Genomic DNA, 25,943 nt, shown 5'->3' on the forward strand with positions numbered 1-25,943 from the left:
TACTTGCCTCTATGATCTCCTCTGTGAGATCATTCATTACCCTTTCAGTAGAAACACACCCCTTAAATTGTTCACCTCTCAACTTAAGTCTATGCCCTCTGGTTTTAGATTCCCCTACCCTGGGAAAAAGACTGTTACTATCTACGCTATCCATGCCCCTCATAATTTTAGAAACCTCTGTAAGGTCACACCTCAGCCTCCTTCATTCCAGGGAAAACTGCCCCAACCTATCCAATCTCTCTTTATAATTTAAGCCCCCCAATTCCAGTAACATTCCTGTTAATCTTTTCTTCGCCTTCTAGCTTAATCACATCCTTCCTATAGCATGGTGACCAGAACTGCACACAATACTCCAAGTGCGGCCTAACCAATGATTTGTAACACTATAACATGACATCCCAACTCCTATATTCAACACATTAGTTGATGAAGACAAGCATATGATAGAAATTCTTCACCACTCTGTCTCCCTGTGTCATCACTTCCACAGAACTATGTACTTGTACCCCATCCTCAAAGCATTTCCACTGTCCTCTTGGAGATCATTTGGTGTGATGGAGCTCTGTGCAGAGAGCTTGCTCGTGGAGTTTGGTGTCAGGCTTGAGGAGAAAGTGGACAATTATGTGCAGCAACACAATCTTGACAGAGGAAAAGAGTGCTTCAGGATCGACTTCAAGCCTGGCTGACTGAGTATGATCAAAGTCTTGATACTGGGTATGTTTGTCTTGGAGAAAACACTGACACTGCTTCATCTACCCTTCTAAGAGGTTTCATGGTCTTTGGAGAAACACCATAGTTGGTACTATTGATGTGTCTACAGTAGGTTGGAGGGGAAATGCATTACGATAGATAAAGATTGAGAACAAGGTTGGTGTGATGAAAGACTTGCTTGATCCCAGTTTGGGACTGGCTGTGGTGGACCCCGGGTTAGAATCACAGTTTGCATCCATCATGTAGCAGATATAGAATTACAATGAATTTCTGAGATGAGCTCAGTCAGTTCTGTAGGCAGACTGCTGTATTTGGTCTTTGCATTCCTAGAATAAAGAGGGAAGAACTATCTGTTCCCATTTGCATTGGCCATCATACTCAACCTGACATGGATCTCTGTCTCTCTCTCTCCCCCCACTCTCTTCCCCATTTGCCATTTATAAATCTTAAACTCCCATTCTAGTTTATTTCCATATTCTACTTATTTTAAAGATTTATTTACCAGAGCACTTTTCCAAATTTCCAGACCCCAGAAACTGAAATAAGACAAACATCCCAGGGATAGTGAAGTGGTCAGCTTGGGGAGACAATACTCCCAAGGAAGCAAGACTTGGGAATGTCTGGCCCACTAACTTTTGTCCCTAGTTTTAAGTCACTTTTATCACCAATCTTCTGCATCTCTTCCTCCTACTTTAAGCTTAATGTTCTGAATAATGAACTTACTCTTCATCTACCTCTCTTAATAAAGCAAATTATTTCCTCCCCGACCTACCCCCACCCCCAATGATTATGCCTCACCTTCTGCATCGCAGCACACAGGATATCATTACCCTGGTGATAGGGCACTTCCACAGATCCCAGGAATTGCACGTTGAACCTCTCCACCCAGATACTGCTCTTCTTTATCCCTGAATCAACACACACCAGAAAATGAGTTAGCCTAAGATCAGCTTAATAGTGGCCAAAAAAAATTGGTCCATCAGAGGCTTTTGGGCTGTGTTGCTGAGACCATGGTTTCAGATGACCAGAATGTTAAGAGGAAGAAGTGCACTCACTTAGCACCTTAGGATTTGATGCTCTCAGTCATGGTAGAAGACAATACAATTAATAGGAGGGAGGATTACACAAAAGAGACTGAAAATTTATTTTATGTTTCATGCAATATGATCACAATTGCTACAAAAAGATAGGTTGACATGCTTCTTAAGTTGTTATGTATTGTAGAAGCTCAAATCTCTCTGAGCAACCACCTTTTGGTGTGTTTGGAATGTTATCAGAAGTTATAAGTCAGGGTGGAGGTACTAATTGATAGGAGCTCAGTAACATTAAAAAATAATTCATCCCCATTGCTGGTAGGCCAGCGTTTACTGCCCATCCTGAATTGCCCTTGAGGAAATGATGGTGAGCTAATGCTCAGAATTGTTGTGGTTGTTCCAATGAAGATACTCGCACAGTGCTGTTAATGAGGGAGTTTCATGAGTTAGACCCAGTGGCAATGAAGAACCAGCTTTAAGTTTCAAAGTCAGGTTGGTAAGTATCTTGGAATGCAACAGCAAATGGCAAATGCCTTCTGTTCTATTCCTTCTTGAAGTAAAGGTTAAATGTTTGGGAAAATGTTGAATTATGTTGAAATTATCTGTCACAGTACTATCCAGCTGGTACCATGTGTGTTACCATTTATTGCTTTAGTATATAAAAGATAGTTTGAAGTATTGGGCTCTCCTAGAATGCATTAAAGGCGCAGCAGGTTTGATTCTATCATTTTGGGAAACATGCAGCAACAATTGCATAGACAACACAAGGTCAGTTCAACAACAGGCTTTATCACTGAAGTGGCTCCTTGAATGAAAAAAATATACTGAAGTCACTTACTGCTAGAGAGGCTGAAAACAGTCTGAGTTGGAAAAGGTGACACATGACCACGAGAAGACCAAGACCAAAGGATGGTTTGGCAGCACACTACTCTGCCAGCAATGTCTCTAACTTCTTTTTATAAATGTAAAGAGCTGAGTGAGAGGATTTAAACTAATATGGCAGGGGGATGGGAATCCATGCAGAAAGACAGAGGGAAGCAAAGCAGAGACCAGAGCAAATGTTAGAAAAGGGAATAGTAAAGGTGGAGTACAGGAAAGTCAAACGCAAAGGACACAAAGGTTACCAGGTTCTAAAAGGACAATGAGTGTAAGGTCACTTTATCTGAATGCCTGTAGTGTTCGAAACAAGGTCAGTGAACTTGTGGCACAAATCAGTACAAAGGGGTATGACTTAGTGGCCATTACAGAATCGTGGTTGCACAGTGGAGATGATTGGGAATTAAATATCCAAGGGTTTCAGGTAGCAAGGAAGGATAGGCAGGAAGGTAAGGGAGGTGAGGTAGCGCTCTTAATTAAGAATAAGATCAGAGCAATATTGAGAGATGATATAAGATCTAGGGAGCAGAATGCTGAGTCCATCTGGGGAGAGATTAGGAATAGTAAAGGCAAAAAATCACTGATGGGAGTTGTCTATAGGCCACCGACTAATAACATTACGGTGGCACAGGCAATAAACTAAGAAATATTTGATGCATGTAAGAACGGAACGGCAATTGTCATGGGGGATTTTAACTTGGGCGAATCAAGTTGGTTGAGGCAGTTTTGAAGAGGACTTCATAAAATGCATCCGTGATACCTTTCTTGAACAGCATGTTAGTGAACTCACAAGGGAAAATGCTATCTTAGATCTGGTCCTGTGCAATGAGACAGGTAAAATTAATGATCTTTTAGTTAGGGATCCTCTTGGAAAGAGTGATCACAGTATGTTGAATTTCTCTTACAAGTGGAGGGTGCAATAGTTCAATCTAAAACCAGTGTATTATGCTTAAACAAGGGAGACCACAACGGAATGAGGGAGGAGTTGGCTAGCGTAGACTGGAAACACAGGCTACATGGTGGGACAGTTGAGGAACAGTGGAAGACTTTCAAAAAGATTTTTCACGGTGTTCAACAAAAGTATATTCCAGTTAAAAGCGAGGACAATAAGGGTGGGGAGAGCTAGCCTTGGATAACTAAGGAAATAAAAGAAGGCATCAAGCTAGAAGCTCATGCATACAGAGTCACCAAAAGTTGTGGGAAACTGGAAGATTGGGAAAACTTTAAAAAGCAACAAAGAACCACTAAGCAAGCAATAAGGAACGGGAAGATAGATTATGAAAGCAAACTAACAAAAATATAAAAACAAATAGTAAAAGATTTTATAATTATATAAAGCAGTAAAGGGTGGCTAAAGTGAATGTAGGTCCCTTGGAAGATGAGAAGGGGTAACATTAAGTAATGTGGAAATGGCCGAAGCCTTGAACGACTATTTTGTGTCGGTCTTCATGGTGGAGGACACCTCTAACATGCCAAAGAGAGATGTTATGGATGCGATGGAAGGTGAGAACCTCAATACAATGCTGTCACTAAAGAGGTCGTGCTGAGCAAACTAGTGGGTCTAAAGGTAGACAAGTCCCTGGTCCTGATGGGATGCATCCCAGGGTACTGAAAGAAATGGCAGAAGTTATAGTAGAGGTATTTGTGATAATTTACCAAAATTCTCTCGACCCTGGGCAGGTCCCAGCAGATTGGAAGACAGCAAATGTCACACTACTGTTTGAAAAGAATGTAGGCAAAAGGCAGGTAACTATAGGCCAGTTAGCTTAACGTCTGTAGCCAGGAAAATGCTTGAAGCTATCATTAAGGAAGAAATAGTGAGACATCTGGACAGAAGTGGTTTCATCAGGCAGATGCAGCATGGATTCAGGAAGGGCAGGTCCTGTTCGACAAACTTACTGGAGTTCTGAGGATAAAATGAGCGCAGTGGATAGAGGGGAACGGGTGGATGTTGTATACTTGGATTTCCAGAAGGCCTTCAATAAGGTGCCACATAAAAGACTTATCCATAAGATAAGGATGCATGGAGTTGGGGGTAATGTATTAGCATGGATAGAGGATTGGTTAACCAATAGAAGGGAGAGAGTTGGGATAAATGGGTATTTCTCTGGTTGGCAATCAGTGGAGAGCAGAGAGCCACAGGGGTCAGTGCTGGGCCCACAACTGTTCGCGATATGCATTAACGATTTGGACCGAGTGTGGCATATCTAAGATCACTGATGACACTAAATTGAGTGGAAAAGCAAATTGTGCAGAGGATGTGGAGAGTCTGCAGAGAGATATAGATAGGTTAATTAAGTGAACAAGGGTCTGGCAGATGGAGTACCATGTTGGTAAATGCAAGGGCATCCACTTTGGAAGGAAAAATAGAAGATCAGATTATTATTTAAATGGTGAAAGACTGCAGCATGCTGTTGTGCAGAGGGACTTGGGAGTGCTTGTGCGTGAATCATAAAAGGTTGGTTTGCAGGTGCAACAGGTTATCAAGAAGGCAAATGGAATGCTGGCCTTCATTGCTGGAGGGATTGAATTTAAGAGCAGGGAGTTTATGCTGCAACTGTACAGGGTACTGGTGAGGCTGCACCTGGAGTACCGAGTGCAGTTCTGGTCTCCTTACTTGAGGAAAGATGTACTGGCTTTGGAGGTGGTGCAGACGAAGTTCACCAGGTTGATTCTGGAGATGAGGGGGGTTAGCCTATGAAGAGAGATTGAGTTGCCTGGGAATATACTCACTGGAATTCAGACTAATGAGAGGTGATCTTATAGAAACATAAAAATATGAAAGGGATAGATAAGATCGAGGCAGGAAGGCTGTTTTCACTGGTAGGTGAGACTAGAACTAGGGGACATAGCCTCATGATTCAGGGGAATAGATTTAGAACGGAGATGAGGAGACACTGCTTTTCCCAGAGAGTAGTGAATTTGTGCAATTCTCTGCCCAGGGAAGCAGTAGAGGCTATTAACTATATTTAAGACACAGTTAGATAGGTTTTTGCATGGTAGGGGAATTAAGGGTTATGGGGAAAAGGCAGGTAGGTGGATCTGAGTTCACAGCCAGATCAGCCATGATCTTAATGAATGGCGGAGCAGGCTCGATGGGCCAGATGGCCTACTCCTGCTCATGTTCTTTTGTGATCATAACACTGCACCTTAAAATACTTTGACAAAGGCTGAACACACAAGTCGACATATATTTAGAGTGCAGGAGACTCCCACAACACAGGGGTGTGGTGGGGGTGGGGGGGGGGGGGGGGGGGGGGGGTTTGGTTGCGTTCCTCAAAAATGATATGTATCGTGATTTTCCCTTACACGAAGCTGCGTCATCTGCATCTCAAGAAATACGAGTTGAAAAATAAGACATTTTGTGTTTATTTATTTACTTTTTTTTCTCATAAATTTTGTGTTAGCGAATTTTATTCCGTCTCTCAAGTTTTTGGGTAGTGATCTGTGAATTCTGTAAGGGTGAATTTCTGTTTTTTAAATGGCCGTAACATGGGAGTCACCTGAATCACTATTTATCTGAAGCATCTTGCAATCTCTGCAGGTGGCCTTTATGTAATCTCTGGGTTTGCCATCTCGCAGTAGCCCTGGAACTAAATTGAAAATGTATTTTGTTCACAAAGACACGATGTGCAAAACTTCAGAGAAGTGTACTCAACGTGTCCCTGAACCTGGTGGGCTACCTTTGTGGGCATAGACCCTGAGTACACAAACACTGTGTGCTGAAATTCTCTCCATGCCCATGTTGCGGAGGGTCACATTCCTACGAAATGTCCCAATCAGTCGGAGCGTGATGTACCACTTGTCACTGGTAGAAAAGTTTGCACAGAATACCTTTGACCACACAGAACACCCTTGTGGCTCTGTGGGAAAAGGAGATAGTGGAGACAGTTAAATGGTAATTTGGCAGATTGTCTCATCACCAGAACATTCAAACACCCTGCCTGGCTGGTGGCCTCTGTTTGATCCTTTGTGAGTCACATCACCACATGTTCCCTTGAGGAAGCTACACTGTGGATGAGACTGCCATCCATCTAATTCTGGAATGTGTGCTTGTCAAATAAGTCTGGAGAGAGATAAAATGGTCTTTGTCAAGGTTCATAGGATTCTGCTCTGCAGAATTATCCCAGGGACACACGCTGAGATAAACACTGACTATTGCTGGATGGTGCCCTGGGGGTTACCTGAAACTTCCTGGATTTCCTGTCCAATAACTCCACAAATGAATGTTGTGGACAGGCACGTTCTAAGGTCCAAGACTATGTGCTGGACCCAACAAGGATGTACTTTTGGGAAAAAAAAGTAGTCACTTAATGTTAATGCAAGTCCTACCTCTGCAATCAAAGTCTCACTGGTATAAATCAGAAACTATGTTGGCAATTTATTCCCAATCCAGTAAGTACCACTGTGGATAAAAGGCTGATATAAATGACAGCATCAGAAATCCATTCTATATTTTACTGCCTGCTTTGAAACCGGATTCATCTCCTGAAAACTGTGAAGGTACTGTGAACCTTAGTGATTTTGTGCTTTGTTTTCTCTATGGTGCTGAAGAGTCAGTACTGGCTTAACTAAGCAGTACAATGCTCACACACAACACAGTAAGTATTCACAATTCCCAAATATCAGGCAGGAATACGCTAAGAACTCTGACACCAGTCAGACCTACCCATAAATTCCTTGGCCTGGTTGACTACTTCATGTGCATAGTATGCTGGGAAGATCCCACGTTCCCCTGTCCTCATGTTGTAGCCTCTGTACCAGTAGTCATCCTCCTCCTCTTCAACATATAATGGGTCATCAACATCTAACTCCAACTCATCCTGGTGTCGTGGTATAAACCTTTAGAGAACAGAAGATTATCAGATCAAAAGAGCAGCTGAATTGGAAGAATAAATTAGTGAAATGTGTTCCGTTCACACATCAGCAATAAATTATCTTTAAGTTGAGTGGCAGGTAAAGCCTGGGATACAGGAAGGGGGAATGGGTGGACTCCATAGATAACGTTCAACTGAGCCAAGGATGAAATTAGTCCAGTGTTTAAGTAGTTTGAGTGTTCAACATGTTTAGTCAGTGAAGAAGGTCAAAGCCAACACATTCCTGAACTACAAACAATTCAGAGAGATTAATGATTTTTTGCGCTGTGTTCCGGTCAAGGGCATCTACAATATAGTGTCCAATTGCTAGACCAGTAATCAAAAGAACACAGACTCAAACAGGAGCATGGAGTTTGAGAAAATGAAATCAGTATTTAAGATTTGGCATCTGTGTAAATGACCATAACACTCTTTAAAGGCTAGAACCGCAACAGGAAACACTTGGAAGCACTCTGCAAGTATGGAGAGAGTCACGGGATTTATGTCATCAGAACTTGGAAAAGTTAGCAAAAATACGTTTTATGAAACAGAGGAATATGAAAGGGGAGGAGAAAACAAAAAAAAGGAAGTATGATAGGGTGAAGGTATGAGAAATTAAATCACAGAAAGGATCATGGTGACAGGTAAAAAAGGATGATCATTTTTTACTTATTCACTTTTAGGAATGTGGACAATGATGGCACGACCAGACTTTACTGCCCAATCCTAACTGCCCTTGTAAACTGTCATCTTGAAACCAGCAGTGTTGTTGGGAGTTCCAGGATTTAGACCCAGTGACAATGAAGGAACAGCAATGTGTTTCCAGATTAGGATGGTGTATGACCTGCAGATGTCTCTATGCATCTGCTGCCCTTGTCATTCTTGGTGGCAGACTTCGCAGGTTAGAGGGATGCTGTTGAAAATAGCACAGGTGAGTAACTGCAGTGCATTTTGTTGGTGGTGCACACTGCAACAACACTGCACCAGTGGTGGAGGGAATGCATGGTTGGGGGGGGGGATGGGGTACCAATCAGGCAGGCCATGTGTCCTCAATGCTTTCAAGCTTCTTCAGTGTTGTTGGAGCTACACATCAAGGAAAATGGAGAACATTTAAACCTTTTGTTAACGTCGCATATAAAGGCTTTGAGGTGTCAGGAGGTGAGTCATTCAATAGTTCTCTGCTTTTAACATGCTCTAGCAGCCACAATATTTATGTGGCTTGTCTAGTAAGTTTCTACTTAATTAGTAAACCTCAAAGTGTTGATGGTGATTCAACCATGGTAATGACAAGGGTAGATGGTTACTCTTTCTCTTACTAGAGAAAGTTATTATATGGCTTGATCTTGTGATTTTCAGCCTATGTCTGGCTGTGGTTTAGATCCTGATGCACATAGGCTGATTCACTTTCCGAGGCATGGTAAAAAGAAATGAATGGTGTGCCTACAGGAGACTAATGGGGGAAGAGTAGAATCAGTCTCTGAAATTGTTGGCATTCACTGTTGAGTCCTGAAGGCTGCAATATGCTGAATTGAAAGATGAGATCCTGTTCCTCAAATTTACATTGAGCTTTAATGAAACTGTATAGGAGGCACGGGACATAGAAGTCAGAATGGAAATGGGATAGAGAATTAAGGTGACAATTGACTAATACCTCAAGCTCATTGTTTCTCAATGAATGGGGCATTCCACCAAGTGTTCACCCAATCTGTGTTTGGGGTCTCCAACGTAGAGGAGATCACATTGTGAACAGTGAATGGTAGTCGTATACGTAAATTACTGTTTCACCTGGAAAGTGTGTGGAGTGTTTAATGGTGGGAAGAATGAAGGTAAAAGGCCACAGAGAAAAGGGAAAAGGCAAATGACTGACTCTACTCCCACACTAAACACGGGGACCTCTATAAAACACAAATATCAGGAGTTCAAGGCCCAGCACCACCTTCTGAGGACCCCTAGGGGATGGACAATAAATTCTGTCCTTGCCATAGAAGAAGCTATACTTCCATTCAAGCTGTTCCAATACATTGGCACACTGGAGTCTGCCCAATAGTGCCATAAGAAAGGACACATCCAATCGGCTAATTATAACCCGTGAATCTAATCTGATGCATCCCCTCTTGTTGGGCATGATACAAGTTACTGCCTCCCGTTTATTTGTTTGGCTGCACACCTCTCCCTAGCCAAGGGATTTCTCTATGGCAATGAGCTCAATGACCACTGATCACAATTGAACATGTTACCATAGAGAAATCGCAGGCAGACAATAAGACAGGGAAGAGACAGCAGATTCCATCGCATCCAACAGGAGGTGGTGAGAGAGGATCTGGGCAGCTGGTCAACGCATGGAGCTGCCACCATCTGTCCCCATTGATAGCCCACCCCTCACCACGCCGACCAGGGTTCAGCTGCACAGCCCACCCCAGATCCCCAACACCAGCTGACACAGGCAGTGTCTTCACAATGAGCCATGGGGTGATTTGTTGCTGGGGAAACATCATTCTGGAGGACTAAGAGCATTACCAGTGCTCTGTTGGGTGGTGTGAACTGGGGTACCAGCTATGTTTGCAACCATTATACTTGAAATATTTAAATCAAGCCAAGGTAATATGGAAATAAAAATTAACTCTTGCATTTCCTCAAAAGAAAGGCTTTCAGTTGTTTGGAACAATAAAGCTAGTGCAATAAACAAGAGATGGAAGAGAGCACTGAGAAATTCTGTCCCTTTCCTACAACTCTGATGTGTAACACGGTACTAATGCCCTGTATTACAACTTGTACCACATAACCGGTGGTCCTTGATGGAAATGGTGGCTAACTTGTGTTAGCACAGATAACAGTTCTTCATTGTCACCGTTACTGGTTGTGGAAACAATAGTCAAAATAAAGGTAAGCTTGGACTCATACTGTCTCAATGATCCTGCACTCTGGTCTGTTGTAGGTGATGCTACATAGCAGCAGTGCTGTTCAGGATCTCCCTCCAGTTTAAACCAATTCTTACCGGAACACCGCTCGATGAGTCTGATCCCGTTCCTCACCATTTATTGTACATGAGTAAAGGCCAAAAGATTCGGTACCTGATCAGGCGAGAAAGCACAAAGTCACCCCAGCAAGCAGAAGCAGTGTCCACTCCCCCACCAACTCACCTCAACTTGCTACTCCCACCCATCATCAAAATACCCACCCCCAGTTCAATACCCAACACTCCACCAGAGTAACATCCCCATTGCAATGTCACCCCTCATTTCAACACCCAGCATCCACTTGTCGCTACAATTCCCAGTCCCCACTCATGGAACTCAATCCCAGCAACCCTAAATTCTCACCCTAAATTCCCGTTTCCACCCTGCACCAACCTTAGTGTGTAACATACCACAGGAACAAGTCCTTATTTAAACACACAACACTTACCACAATATCCACCCACCACCATCCCTCACCATAACAACCACTCAGATATCCAAGTCCCTACTAATTTCTAGGGATGGAAATCTGGCACTTCAACAGTCTGGCCTACATGTGATCCATATCTACAGCAATATGGTTAGTTCGTAATTTCCCTTCAACATGACAAGGCAAGCAACCTGGTTCTATCAAACAGCACACTGAAACACTGACCAGCTGGGGTCTGTGGCAGATGATGATGAAACAACACAAGGGACAAATCTACTTGATCTTGTCACCCTGGTGCAGTGTACCTTTGAACACCACTAGAGCCTGGAGGATGCAATCCATCCCTGTACAGTACTAGCATTACACTTAATGGGATTGATTCAAAGCAGATTTAGCAGTTCCAAACCAGGCACTGATGAGGCCATAAGTAGCAACAGACTGCATAATCATCTGTAAACTCATGGCCCAGCATGTTCCTCACTCTACTGTTACTAGTGAGAGAAGGGCATAATCTTGATTCAGTGAGGAATGTACATCAGCCTGCCAGTGAAATCACCAGGCACATCTACAACACAGGAATCCTTGCAGTTGCTGATGTTAAGTAATTTCACAGCATGAGGCTCAGCTCAAAGCTCTGGTTGTGGACAACTGAACAACTGACAGGAGGAGGCACTCCATGAACATCTCTGTCCATAATGATGGTGGAGGCCAGCATGCAAGCATCAAGGACAAGAATGGACACTTTCAATCATCTTCACCCAGTAATGGCAAATTGGTAATCCACTTCTACCTCCTCCTCGGGACACAAACTTTACAGAAAGTATTCTTCGGCCAATTCAATTCACTATACATGCTGTTGAGAAACAGAAGAGCACTGGATACAATAAAGTCGATGGGACCAGGCAAGATCCTGGCTGTAGTGAAGAAGACATAGAACACAGCTATTTGCTTCTCCAGCACAGTTATACCAGCATAGTTACAACACTGGCATCTACATCACACTGTGTAAAATTATCCAGGTGTACCCAGTCCCCAAAACAAACAAAACAATGCCAATCCAGTTAGTTGTCTTTCCATTGGTCTGCTCAGCCAATCCAGGTAGTTATCCTTCCTTTAGTCTGTTCTCAGTCATCAGGAAATTAATGGAGGTGTCTTCAGTAATGCCCTGAAGCATCACTTATGCACTTAAAAAAAATGATCTCTGATGAACACAACTGTTTTGCTGGGCCACTTGGCTCCAAACTTAATATTCTTGTGAGGACAACACCTGCTTTTACTTTTCAAGCTTTTAAATCAATGCTAGTGATCATTAAAGGGAAATAGAAAGATGAAGTTGGTCACTACCTGGGACTCTTGTCACATGAATGTTACTTGTCATTTATTAACCTGTGCCTTAATATTACTGCTGCATGAAAGGCAAGAGCTGCTTCATGATATGAGAAGTAGAGAATGGAAATAAACATTGTGCTGCCATCAGCAAACATCATTTACAAATAAAAGAGCTGAGCTCCTGAGGTCAGGTAAGAATGTCTGCTTCAACAACGGCAACTTTTGATGAATGTGACACCAAGGAGCTTTAGTACGAGTGAAGTCATTGGGAATGAAAGGGAAAAGTCTCCACTGGCTGGAGTCACAAGGATGTTAATTGTTGTCGATGGAGGTCAGTTATCTCAGCCCTAGGACATCACTGCAGAATTTGCTCAGGGCAGTGCCCCATGTCCAAACATCTACGACTGCTTTGTCAGTGACCTTCCCTTACTCGTTAGCTGTGATTCGCTGAAGATTGCAGAGTGTTCAATTGCTCTTTCTCCTCAGCTCACAACTGCAGTAGTAATAAAACATTCAGGTAAACACTGGTAAGTGCTAAATAATATTCCAGTCACACGGATCCTGATACCTTAATGCTTGTCCTCCATGTCCCTTAATTCCATTTCTCCATCGAAGAATCTTGCATGCCTCAATGAGATTATCTCTCATTCACCTAAACTCCAGTGAGCATTTGATAATTTTCTTTAATCTCTTCACCTCAGGAACCAAAAGCAAATAAATCCCACAATGACATAAAGGCAAGATATTAAGACCAAATTATCAATGTTGCCTGGGCTGCTTCCAACAACATCCCACGGTCACTATTTATTGGAAACTTAACTAGTCACAATTACAGTGGGTACAAGAGTAGAGTTTGGCTGCACTGCACCAAGTAACCCAACTTCAGACTTACCAAGGTCTTTCCACCATCTACAAAGCACTGGTCAAGATTGTGGTGGATTACTTGCTAGTTGGTGAGTTCAGTGCAGTTCCAATAACAAATAAGATGCACAACACCACTGAGGAAAAGTCCATCCAAGTACTTGGCACTCCATTTTTCACTGGAAACATTCATTCCCTCCACCACTGGCACACTGTACTTACACCGCAACCACAGAACGAGGTTTCTTTGATGGTCAACTCTTGAATTCCCTGGCATAAAAGATCCACTCTATGGAAATACCACCACCTGCAAATTCCTCTCTAAATCAAGCACGGTCTTGATTTGTAACAATGTTGCTATTCCTGTATCATTAAATACCAAATTTCCTTCTGGAAATATTTTCACAATAAGCATTGCAGCATTCATGAAGCTAACACAAAACCAAAGGACAGGAATACTGGCCTTACCAGAAATGCCCATATCTTGTAAAATAATAAATCAAACCCACTCCCTATCCCCTGCCAAAATACTCAATCTCTCCACTCTCGCAGAAACACATCCCTTTTTACAACTCCCACTCCCATCAACATAGCCAGCTGTCATTTCAGCACCCACACCCCAAACATCCTCACTGCAACCTAACATCCACCTCCTGTCCTAAGTTCAATACCCCCACCCCAGCCCCATATATACCCACATCTCAAATCTATGCCCTCTGATTATAGACCCTACATTCACTAGAAACAGTTCCTCATTTATCCTGTCAAAACCATTCATGATTTTGAACATTCCATCAAAACCACCGTTAAACTTCTCTGCTCCAAGGAGATCAACCCCAGCCTCTCCACAGAACAGGCCTTCATCCCTGCTTTGATTACTGACATGCTCAGTTAGCTCAGTTACAAGTGGACTGTACCACGAGCTGTAGAGCTTCCTGTCTCAGCAGATTATTGAAGCTGAAAGACTGTCTGTATTGTTTTCATGAAACCTTTCTCAGCACATGGAATCCTCACTATTTACATCACACAGGAAAAAAATATAGAAATTCCAATGTTAACGTGGCATATATGTAGCAAATTATGCCAATTTGTAACACGGGCTGTCTATATGGAAACAATTATTGGCATGTGGTCCATAATGGATCTGCCACACTGTATATACTGAAACTTGCAATAAGATAGCACAGCTTACTGGAAGATCGAGAAGTGCTGTTGACAAAAACGTTGAGGAATTTCTTAGAAAACTGTGTATCAGCTTCAGGTGATGAATCCTCCGATGAGTTCTCAACATCCTGTCTCTGTGCGCATTCTCCAAACTCATTGTCCATCTCCAGCTCACAGTTGTCACACAGTGTTGAGACCTCACTGTCATCGCTCAAAATAGATGTGCAGCGCTTCAAACTAACGAGGTCCAAAGTAGTGTTCTCATCTACCACCAGTGTGTACTTAATGGAGTCGTAGGCCAGTGATTGGTCTAACTGTGTGCTGGCTGTCCTGTGTAATGGGGACAACTCCCTCAGGCTGAAAGGTCCATTTGATGGGTCACTAAATGATATTGGTATTTTGGGGTTTGCATTATACAGAGAAAATGGACTTGAGCATTTACTGGTAGAGTTAGTTTCGTTGTTTACTGGCTTTGATTTCACCTGGACCTCCAAGGTTGAAGGTCTTGAAGATTTACTGAGTTCAGTCAATTTATCTTCCAGAATAAATGCAACTTCTAGCTCTTCGCTGAAACTTGGAGATTTGGCATCCTGATCTGGCTTCACCCCATGAAGGGAATCAACTGACTCTTCATATTTAAAGCTAAGAGTGGAGCTTGGAGCTGCAGCCTGTGTGGCTCCTGTGTAGTCACATTCATTTGTGCAAAGGTTCTTTAAATCAATATCGAGCACCGTTTCCGTTTCACAGGAGTCAACTCTTGCTGGAGTGAGTATCACACTATAGCTATCTCCTGCTGATACTCTATCATGGGGTGGACTACTCAAAGCCATGTAGAGTGCGGGTGGTTTGTTAGCAGGAATTAGCTCTAACTCAAGTTCCTCAACTCCAGTCTCCTCTTTATCTTCGGAACACATAGAGTCACTAAGATCATTGTTACTATTCATTATGACTGATTTAGCATCTGTGACTTCACAGGCTTCCTCGCCCAAGTTGACCTGATGGCCTGAAGTGAGCAAGAGCTCACTATTATTGACTGGTTCAATCTCAATGTCAGAGCATGAAGAAGTGGTCTCACTGAATGAGTTAGTCTGCAGCCAGTACTCGTCTTTGACAGTGTGCGAGCCTTGTGAGATCATTGTGTTGACCATGTTACTGAGGAGCCAAGGAGAGTCAGAACTTTCACTTAGATCGGGATCTGAATCATGATCAGAACATGAAGACTCAGAATCATTACTCAGTTCGTCATCACTGTTCTCTTCAGCATTCTCAAACGTTTGTGATTTAGGAGTTGGAACTCGAGAAAGTCCTTGATTTGGAACAATATCCAGATACGTTGGCCTGCTGCTATCTTCATTCTGACTGTCGGGTCTGAACTCTGAAGTTTGTGCTGAAGTAACCTGGTCTTTAGTTTCATCAGGATTTTGCAAAGATCCATCAATGACATCAGTAATTGGGTCAGTTATTTGTTCTGACTCCAAGATTTCTGTGGAAATATCTAAATTGTTTGGGTCAATTGCACTGAGGAATCTCCCTGTATACCCACTCTCAAGGTTCCATTCGACAACTGGTTCCAAAGAATTGATGGTGGGACTGTTTGCCATCTTTATTGAGTACAATCGGTCTTTTACACTTGCTGTACTGATTTCTCCCTCCCAATCAATCTCAGGATCAGAGTTGGGTGAACTCGCTTCCTCAATTGAATTGGTTAAGTGTGATGACCTTCCACTGCTGCTCTCACTGGTAAGATCTAACTCTGTCTCAGAGATAGAAGAAATCATGTTGCATGCAGCACTGTTGTCACATGTAAGTCTATCTTCCAGCTCCTCCAGTTCTGAATCAGAACCAGAGGAACCACCATCCTCACTTTGGTATGACCGTATGAACTTTTTGCTGCTTTTTGTGGTGAGATCTGCCACAATTCCTGGATCAGAGGAAGGAGAAGCTGTATCACTGTTGGAGCCAGATGGTTGAGCATGATCATTAGTAGTCACATGTGTTGTATGATCAGGGTCCAACTCTGAGGTCATGTTGGGATCGGAAGAACCGACTGCAGTGGTGGTAATGGACTTCAAATCGGTTTCCTCGAAAAGATGCGTCACAGAATCTGTTTGTTCTGAGTGTGGTCTGTGTGGTTTACTTGCAAGCTCGACGCCAAATTCTTGTTCCAGCTCTACGTCAGACACAGGAGTGCAGGAACCATTGCTGAGGTTGGAAGATGATAGACATTTACTAGTGGCAGCTAAAGGGTGATCAGCTTCAACCTCAATGTTCATCCCTAATTCAGAGGCTAGAGTGTATGTTTCATTGCATCTATTACCAGGGAAACGATCACCCTTGGAGCTGCTGTTAGTCAAGTCCTGTTCCAGCTCTGTGTCTGAGCTTGCTAATGTGATATCGTCTGCTGCATTAGTTGGATGTACATTGCCATCATGACCTGGTTCCATCTCTGCGAAGGGACTTGGTGACTTTCTATGAAAACCAAAAGACCCTGTCGGAGAGAGACAGTGTTTAGCAAGTTCTTTGTTTGCATGCAATGATGGATATGGCAATGATGGCAATACAACATTCTTATTATGATCCTCTATGAGTTGGTCAGCCTTGCTGTTACCGTATTCCAGAGTATCCCGTCGATTTCCTTCAAAATCGTAGAGTAGTGGTTTCAGAGGTGACTGGGTTGATTCAGTTTCCGTGTGTTTTAGTGGCGATCCATTGCCATGTGTCCCAGAGTTAAGGGAAGTCATACACCAACCAGCAGGATGGACACTGTCTTGAATACATTGATGTGGAGGAGTTAAATGACCTGTAATGACAAATGAAATCCTGTTAAATGAAAGAATGGCTATATCATTCAGGATCTGTGCAGGTGCCAAAATGCTTCACTTTCAGGAGATTTTTCAAATGCAGTCACTATTGTACTCTAAGAAGTACAGCAGTCACTTTATCCAGAGTAAGATGTTTCAAATAATAATGAGATGAATGAACAGATTATCTGTATTAGTGACATTGGTTGAGGAATAAAGATTGGTGAGGACACCAGTTTATGAAAATGTGACACCTCTAATCTTCAATATTGCACAGAGACATCAACCTATATTGAAAGATAAAGTCTCTGGAGTTGAGCTTGAACCTACAACCTCCTAACTCAAGTGCGTTTAGTGCATACCCACTAAAGGAATGGGGAGAGGTAGAGATACATTTGAACTCCGCGTTATGGGGAGGTGGGGGCAGGGTATGTTCCCGAGAAACTCCATGTAAACTCAAACCATGTAACTCAAGGCATTAAGTCTATAGAAAGCAGGGGAATAGGGACTTGGTACCATGACTTCATAACCTTATTTCATACTGAAAAGACACTTAAAGACAAAATAATGGAAATAATAGGCTTACTGAAACATTTTCTCACTACAGTGGTCGCTGGCCATTGAACTTCTTACCATAGAGAAATCTCTGGCTGGGGGAAAGCTGTGTAGCCAAACAAAGAAAGCAGGAGACAGCAACTTCCATCACGTCCAGAAGGAGGTGATGGGAGAAATTGTAAGATCCCAGCCCACCCAACACCAGCCCTCACAGGCAGCCTCTCCATACTAAGCCATGGGCAATTCATTGCTACAGGAGCACCAGCTGACGGCAGGGATTTGTGCAAGTTCCCAGCACAGAAGTGTGCAGTTTCCAATGAGTGAAGCTTCTCGATATAGGTAGATATAATACCATAATAGAACTTTTTTAGTGCCATGTCAGTTACCACTCTGATTCCTGGGTGCACTTCCTAAGTGCTAAAAAAATGAGATACCAGTGTATTGTAGAACTGTGAAACAGGGTGCTGTGTGGGCTGAAACATTGGTCACCTTATATCAAGTGCATACACTTATTTGTTACTTAAAACCATGTAACCAGAGTCTGATTGTGTAAATTACTGGAAAAGCACACCTTAATGATGAGTGATTTTAGTTATCAAATGACAGATTGCTGTAACATTAGTTCAAGTGTCATGGAAGGGGAGGGTTTTTCATAATGGGCTCAGGTTCCCTTCCGGATGATATAGGAGGCAGGGTGGGTTCATGCCGTTGGAAATGAACTGGGACATGTCGGTGATGTAGGGCAAGGAAGCACTGGGAAACTGCAACCAGAAAATAATCAGGTTTGATGCAAGTAGGTAACTGGCAAGATAAAACGTAAAGAAAAATTAACTGTTCTTCTTCAAACTGCCTGTTATATAGAGCAATGCTTTGTTAACAATTGCTTGCAAATGCCACTCTACATTGTACTCCATTTCTGAAAAACACAGATGCTCCCTACTTTCTTTAGCCAAATTTCAGATTCATGTCATTAAAAAAGCAGTAAATGCAGTTGGTCAGGCAGCATCTGTATACAGAGAAACAGAGTTAACCTGTCAATTCAATGACCCTTTGTCAGAATAGAGTCTTGAAAGAGGTGCTGGAGAGATAGCTGATCAATTGGTCACCAGCCTTCAAAATTCATCAGATTTTGGAATGGTTTCTGCAGGATGGAGTGTAGAAAATATGACTCTATTACGTTAGAATGGAGAGGGAGAGAAAAGAGGGAAATATCAACTCCTTAACCTAATGTCAGTGGTAGGGAAACTGCAGGAATCTATAACGAAGGACGTAATAACAGAACACCTCAGAAAGAATGTAGGGTTGAGCAGAACCAGCATGGATTTATGAAAGGAAAATCATGTTTGTTTGATCTATTTATGTCCTCTGAGGACGTGACTAGTGAAATGGATAAAGGGAACCAGTGGGTGTAGTGTCTTTAGATTTTCAGTAAGTTTTCAATAACGTCTCACACAGGAAGTTGGTCAACATCTACAGAGCCTATGGATTTGTGGGTAATACACGAGCATGTATTATGAATTGGTTAGCAAACAGAAAAAAAATCATAGTGGGAATAAACAGGTCTCACTCAGACTGGCAGACTGTGACTAGAGGAGAACTAAAGGAATTCGTGCTTGGATCCCAGCTATTCACAATCTACGTCAATAATTTGGCTAAGAGGATCAATTGTCATAACTCTAAGTAAGGAAATGATATAGAGCTATGTGGGATTGTGAATAGGGAATATATAAAGAGGCTTCAAGGGGATATAAACAAACTAAGTGAAAATGGATATGTTTTCTTTCTCCTCTCCCCTTCTCCAAATCAGCTATGGGAATTCACATGGGCCAAAGGTATGCCTGTCTTTGTTGGACATGTAGAACAATTCTTCTTTCAGTCCTACTCAGTCCCCCTCCTTCACCTCTTCCTGCAGCACAGTGACAACCATACTGGGGCTGCTTCCAACAGTCATACAGAACCTGTTGCCAATTGCCACCGCTTCTCACTTTCACATGGTCCACCTCTGATTCTTCCCTTCACTTTCTGGAGTTCTCTGCCTTCACCTCAGGTGATAGGTTAGTATTCAATATCCATTAGCAGCACACAGACTCTTGATTGCACCTCCATTCACTCCACAGTGGTGGCCCTAAACTCCATATCACCTGTCACTTTAATTCTCCATCCCACTCCCACTTTAACCCCTCTGTCTTTGGCCTCCTACATGTTCCAATGAAGCCCAACATAACTTCAAGGAACAGCGGTTTATATTCTCTCTAGGCATGTCGTAGCCCTTGGAATTCAAGAATTCTGATGTAGTAAATGCGGGCTCACTCTTGAGTTTTAAGAATAAATTGGATAGATACATGGACGGGAGTGGTCTGGAGGGTTATGGACTGGGTGCAGGTAAATGGGACTAGCGGGATAACGTTTTGGCACAGACTAGAAGGGCCGAATGGCCTGTTTTTTTTTTCCTGTGCTGTAGTGTTCTATGGAATTCAAATATTTAAATTAACCAGCCTTTCATGTTTGTTGTTAGAACTGCCAGCTCTGATACAAGGTCATCCACCTGTAACATTAACTCTGTTTACTCTCTCCTGTTGGTGCAAACTCAGTGGGCTGAATGACCTGTTTCTGTGCTCTGTCTCTTGATGACTCCATGACTCAGATTCTGCCTTATCTTCTGAGTACCTTTTATTTCAGATTTCCAGCAGTCTGTGTTCTGCATTGCACAGTTCCAGCATATTGTTTTTCTACCTCTCTAACTGCCTCCATTCATCTTCCTCTATTTACACTGCCAGACAGATCAGATATTATTAACTAGAATTCATTTCCCTCCATTAGACAGTACTGCAAGCATTGGTGTCACCAGGCCAACCCTGGTCTCCACTCTATCACAGATAATCCTTTTGTTCCCTCTACCCTTTCTCCTCAGTGCAACTTGTAAAGCAATTGTCTTCTCATCTTCCAGTCCTGAAGAAGGGTTATTTACTCTGTTCCTCTTTCTATAGATGCTGCCTCACCTGATGAGTGTTCCTAGCATTTCCCACTTTTATTTCAGATTTTCAACATCTGCAGTTTTTTGCCTTTCAGCTAAAGAGGGATGTTCTTCCAACAGAGGAAGTCCAATAAAGATTCACTCAACTAATTCCTGGGATGGCAGGTTTGTTATATGAAGAGAGATTGCGTAGTCTCGGCTTGTACTCTCTAGAGTTTGGAAGAATAGGTGATGACCTCTTTGAAGCTTACAAAGTTCTCAAAGGGCTTGATAGAGTAGAGGCAGAGAGGATATCTCCCCAGGCCGAAGAGTGTGGAACTAGGGGTGGGGTGGGGTTCACAATCTCAGAATAAAGGGTGGGCCATTTAGGACTGACAGGAAGAGGAATTCCTTCACCTCGATGGTGGAGATTCTTTGCCAAGAAGGCTGAGGAGACTCGCTCATTGAGTTCATTCCAAACAGATTGATAGATTTCTGGATGCTGGAGGAAAAGGGGAGAATGGAAGAAAGCGGTGCCGAGGTGAAAGATCAGCCATCATCTTGATGAATGGCAGAACAGACTTGCAGGGCCAGATGGCCTACTTCTGCTCTTAGTTCTTATGTTCTTGTATATTCTTATTTTATTCTAGGTATCTTTGAACCTTTTCCCAGCACTGCCATTTGTCTGACTGGCCTGTAACTGTCAAGACATATATTTTTGTGCAAAAATATAACACTTACAACCTTCCAACTATCTGGCCCCACTTAAACTGAGTCCAGAAATATATGAAAATGTTCAAACTTTCCTTGTTCTTCTGAAGCACTTGCTGTATTGGTGGAATGGACACTACTGATAAGATAAGATAAGATAAGATAAGATATCTTTATTAGTCACATGTACATAGTGAAATACATCTTTTTGCATAGAGTGTTCTGAGGGCAGCCTGCAAGTGTCGCCACGCTTCTGGCATCAACATAGCATGCCAACAACTTCCTAACCTGTACGTCTTTGGAATGTGGAATCTGAATAGCAGAGTGCGAGCGTATACCAGTGACCTTAGCTATTCCAACAGGCAATGGAAAGGAGATGCAAGCAGAATTGGAGGAAAATGTTGCATCTCATTCCGGGCGAACCTCAGCCATTGAGAAAATGCAATAGGTAGATCCCTGTCCCTTAACCACCATCAGCAATCATCCTTGGGGAAAGAGCTTAGAAATAGATTAGTACTCACCACTAGAGGAATGGAGCAGTGTCTCCTGCCAGCTAGCTTTCCTTGGAGAGAAACTGGCATTGTTATTGAGAGAATCCTGGAAATAAAAGGAACAATTCTGATATATGCTGAAAAATTCACCTCTTTAGCTACTCAGATGAGGTACTGGTAATCTGCTACCTGCCACGTGTTATCCCCACAGTTCTCCTTTTTAAGCCTCAACTGTGATCAGCAGAAAGCTATTTCACCATTGTGCCATTTCTGGGGGTGAGGGGGAGGGACTGGGCAGTGGGAAGTGAGTGATGGAGGTGTTCACTGAACAATGATCAAGAATATTTGATAGTTTGGTCACTTCCCTGCTTGAGGTAATTTGAATTTAATTTTAATTGCCTCGACACAATTCAGCAAAGTTCACACAGAGGAAGATCTCGAAACTCTTTTTGCTTCTACAACTCAGTCTCAGTTTCAACATTCAGTGTACCCCTCAACTATCAGGTTTTAAAATCTCCATGACAATGGGCAGTTCCCAACATCTCACAGCACCGGGTTGCATGAGTGACCTTCTACCGTTACTATTATCATTTTCTTGGGAGCTGTTTGGTGTCTCACCAACCTGTGAGTGGGAGAGGGGAGTGGCAAGGTTTAAGGTGGTAGGTCGAGACTGCTGGGCAGTTGTGGCAGAGGGTGAGGGCAGTAACTCTCGTTCTTCCATGTCGTCAGTATCGTCAATCATTTCAAATTCTTGTAGATCATCCTGGAAGGAGCAGACCTCTGTCACAGCCTGTGGTGCGCCCTTCATATCCAACATCAGGCAGTCCTAGAAAAGGCACAGCAGAGAATGCTTCAAAAATCACAGGACAAACCAACAAAGAGGAATTTACAAATAAGTACACAAGAAGCCAATGCAGGGACAGTGAAGTCAATACATTGTGGTCTTGGAAGGCATCATCAGACACAGCTCAGAGGAGATTTATCATGGGTTCAAGAACCTTAGCTGTAAAGAAAATGAGCTGTGTAGTTGTTTCAAACCAAAGTCGGCTCAGGGGAGATCAATCCCGTGCAAGGAACTGTGTGAGGTCCTGAGAGGGAGAAAATAAAGGAGGGGTTTCCCGGAGCAGAGTGGCCAATACTGGGAGAACAGGATTGAGGTGATTTAAGGACCGGAGTTGAGCAAAACCTCTTTTCACTAGAGGTGTGAAATCAACTGCCTGAAAGGGCGCTGGATGCAGAAAGCCACATCACATTTAATATACCCGGATAAGCAATTGACATCACCTTACCTACAAAACTACAGACTGAGACCAAATGCTTCTCTTTGGTTGAAATGAACATGATAAGGTGAATGGCTTCCTTCTGTGCTTCAAATTTCTTTAATTCTAGTAAGAACCTGGCAGTAATAAGTTGGAGAAATCAACATTTTTGAATCAAAAAATCTATGTGAGGTTATAGACAAAAGACAGCTTGGGAAAAGGTTGAAAGAGGGTCTAAACATTGTAACAGCACTATTTTAGCAGATGGGTAAGTCGTGAAGGTTAGTGAAGGTGGAATGAATGTGACTTCATGTAGGAAGGGATGCAGCAGAACTGTGGATGAGCTGATGCAGAGTGGAGACTGGGACAGCGAGGGGGAGCACTGGAGAAATTATGGCCACTAATGATACACCATATGGGCAGTTTGCCAAATGCGACGATGGGAACATTGATGAGTGGCTTCTACCTGAAGGTTGTGTACAGCCTGCTGATGGGAAGGTAAACTTTTTGCTGCTGGTTAGTGGAAAACAATTTTCTGAAACAGAGGTGGCATGTTGATGATTAGAACCTAGAGATTTTCTGGTTCAGCTGTGAAAATATTTCTACAGCTGAAGAACAGCCCACCCAAAAAACAGATGATGGGTTTTTGCCAGATGAGTCAGTGGGTGTGAGGAGAGATGGCATAGTATATAAACGTCACCATAATTCTTCTCAGGACTGGGTGCAGAATAGGAATAATTTTAAGTATCACACCAGGACTACCAAGGTAAAAGACCATCTCACAATGTTTACTTTCTGTATAGACCAATGTTATGTTCCTTTAACCCATGGACTATCAATGGTCTCTCTTACCTGACATGCCTCTCCTGCAATCACAGAAGATACTTCACTGTATCTCCTTCCACCGGCTCTCATTCTTCAAGATCTTCTGCTAAACCTGTAATCACTTCCCTCCCTTGGATAACTTGCTGCTTTTCTCTCTCATCATGCACACTATGTTCAGCTATTTCAGGCATCTTTAAAACCCTAATGGATTCCTTAGAAATGTATTCTTTTCTTTCCTGAATATACTCATTGTCTAAGCTTCAACAGCACTCTTGTGCAGAGAGTTTCAAAGAATAGTGACTTTCTTGGTGAAAAACTTTCTGAATCTGTCACCACATTCCATCGCTGTACTCCCCACAGAGTCCAACAACAGGGTTCAGTCTTGCTGTGATTCATTAGCATTATTTTGGGAAAACCAAAAATTTAGAATTTGCTCCAGTCAGAGCTGATGTAGGGTCTGAAAGCCCATTGAAGCCAATGGGGAGGCTAAGCCTGCAGATCGGAAAGCAAAAGGGAAATTGTATTTTTATTATTTGTCTTTAGCTTGAAGTCTTTAAACATTTCAAAGTACTTCAGTATAACTGACTTTATTTTTATTTCATTTTATTTTTATTAGTTTGTACCTCTTATTTGTTTCAGTTTTAAGATTTTGTTTTAAAATGCCTCTAAATGAATATTTTTTTAAAAACTATTAAAATACATGACAGCTATAACAAGATAAAGCTTTGGTTAAGTGAGTGGGCAAAGATCTGGAAAATGGGTTATAATGTGGGAAACCTAAAATCTTATACTTTGATAGGAAAAATAAGAAGCATTTTATCTGAACAGTGAGAGTTTGCAGAACCTGAGATGCAGGGGAATCTTGGTGTCCTAGTGCAAGATTCATAAAAAGTTAGCACGTAGGTACAACAAGTAATAAGGAAAGCTAACGGTATGATATTGTTCATTATGAAGGAAGTGAATGCAAATGTAGGAAGGTTATCCTTCAATTATATTGGGCATTATTGAGACTACCTCTGGAGAACAGGGTACAGTATGGGTCTCTTTACTTCAGGAAGGATGGAAGCAGTTCAGCAAAGCTTGATAAGACTATTATCTGGAGTGTGCGGATTTTCTTATGCAGAATAGTTGGACAGACTTGGCTTGTGTCTGCTGGAGTTTGGAAGAGTGAGAGGGGGCTTAATTGAAGCTAACGAGAACTGAAAGGGTCTTGATATGATGGAAAGAGAAGATATATCCTCATATAGGAGAAACTAGAATTAGAAGTCACAGTTCAAAAATAAGGAATTGCTTACCACAAATGAGGCAAATATTTTCTCTCAGAGGGTCTTGGAACTTTCTTCCTCAAAGAGAAAAGGAAGCAGAGTCTTTGAATATTTTTAAGGCGGAGGTAGGTAGATACTTGATAAGCAAGGGGGTGAAAGGTTACTGCAGGTAGACAGACAGAAGTGTGGAGCTGAAGTTACAATCAGATCAGCCATGATCTTAGTTAATGGTAGAGCTAGCTTGAGGGATGGCCTACTCCTTCTAATTTGTATGTTTGTATGCACTTTTGCCTTCTGTGGGTCTGTCAGGGGTGTTCTGGAACAGGACCTCTGCACTGCATAGGTCAAAGTCAGGTTACCATTCAGACTTTGCCACCTGAGTCGAGAGTGTGAACAGCTAGTTAGATGGATCCTCTGCATTCAGCCCAGGTAGGTGTGCGGACCACAGGCAGTGGTTCAGGTCTAGCAAGATCCAGCCAAACATCATTTAATTTCTGGCTGCCTACCTCACTGCTAGCAATTCTCAGAAGAGTTCCAGAAGTGGAAGGTGGTCATGCGTTATTGGAACGTGCAATGGAAGAGGAGGAAATCTCTCTTACTTGCCCCGACTCCACAAAAAGTTAAAAAAAAACATTAACAGGTAACCAATGAAGAATTCTGAGCTCATGAGATCAGACTAACTTTGTAACAGGCTCCTTCAGCAAGCATCAGACCCTCATTAACATGTACAAGGGACCTGACATTTGCTTCATACAGCGGCACAAAATGTCCAAGCCTGTGATATGAACAGTGTGTCCAATGAATGCCTTTGCAATCTGGGCACAATAGCTGCTTAACTGAATAGGTTGTGTTCTATGTCCGAGAA

The 25,943-nt window shown here is 42.5% G+C and overlaps 1 protein-coding gene across 2 annotated transcripts in view; it reads right to left on the bottom strand.

Annotated features, from left to right (window-relative positions):
• mapk8ip2 (mitogen-activated protein kinase 8 interacting protein 2) overlaps window positions 1-25,943 on the bottom strand; it is a 60,048-nt gene that overhangs the window by 11,811 nt on the left and 22,294 nt on the right. Inside the window, exons 3-9 of one of the 2 annotated variants that reach the window (XM_052033999.1) lie at window positions 22,352-22,555; window positions 21,760-21,835; window positions 16,827-17,018; window positions 14,247-16,706; window positions 10,473-10,548; window positions 7,291-7,463; window positions 1,510-1,619 (exon numbers count right to left, since the gene is read on the bottom strand). In XM_052033999.1, coding sequence (XP_051889959.1) covers window positions 1,510-1,619; window positions 7,291-7,463; window positions 10,473-10,548; window positions 14,247-16,706; window positions 16,827-17,018; window positions 21,760-21,835; window positions 22,352-22,555 — 3,291 coding nt within the window. Of the gene's footprint in view, window positions 1-1,509; window positions 1,620-7,290; window positions 7,464-10,472; window positions 10,549-14,246; window positions 17,019-21,759; window positions 21,836-22,351; window positions 22,556-25,943 lie in introns of both variants that reach the window. The other variant, XM_052033998.1, reaches the window with a different exon arrangement.

The sequence above is a fragment of the Pristis pectinata genome, chromosome 19 (assembly GCF_009764475.1).
Source record: "Pristis pectinata isolate sPriPec2 chromosome 19, sPriPec2.1.pri, whole genome shotgun sequence".
NCBI classification, from domain to species: domain Eukaryota; kingdom Metazoa; phylum Chordata; class Chondrichthyes; order Rhinopristiformes; family Pristidae; genus Pristis; species Pristis pectinata.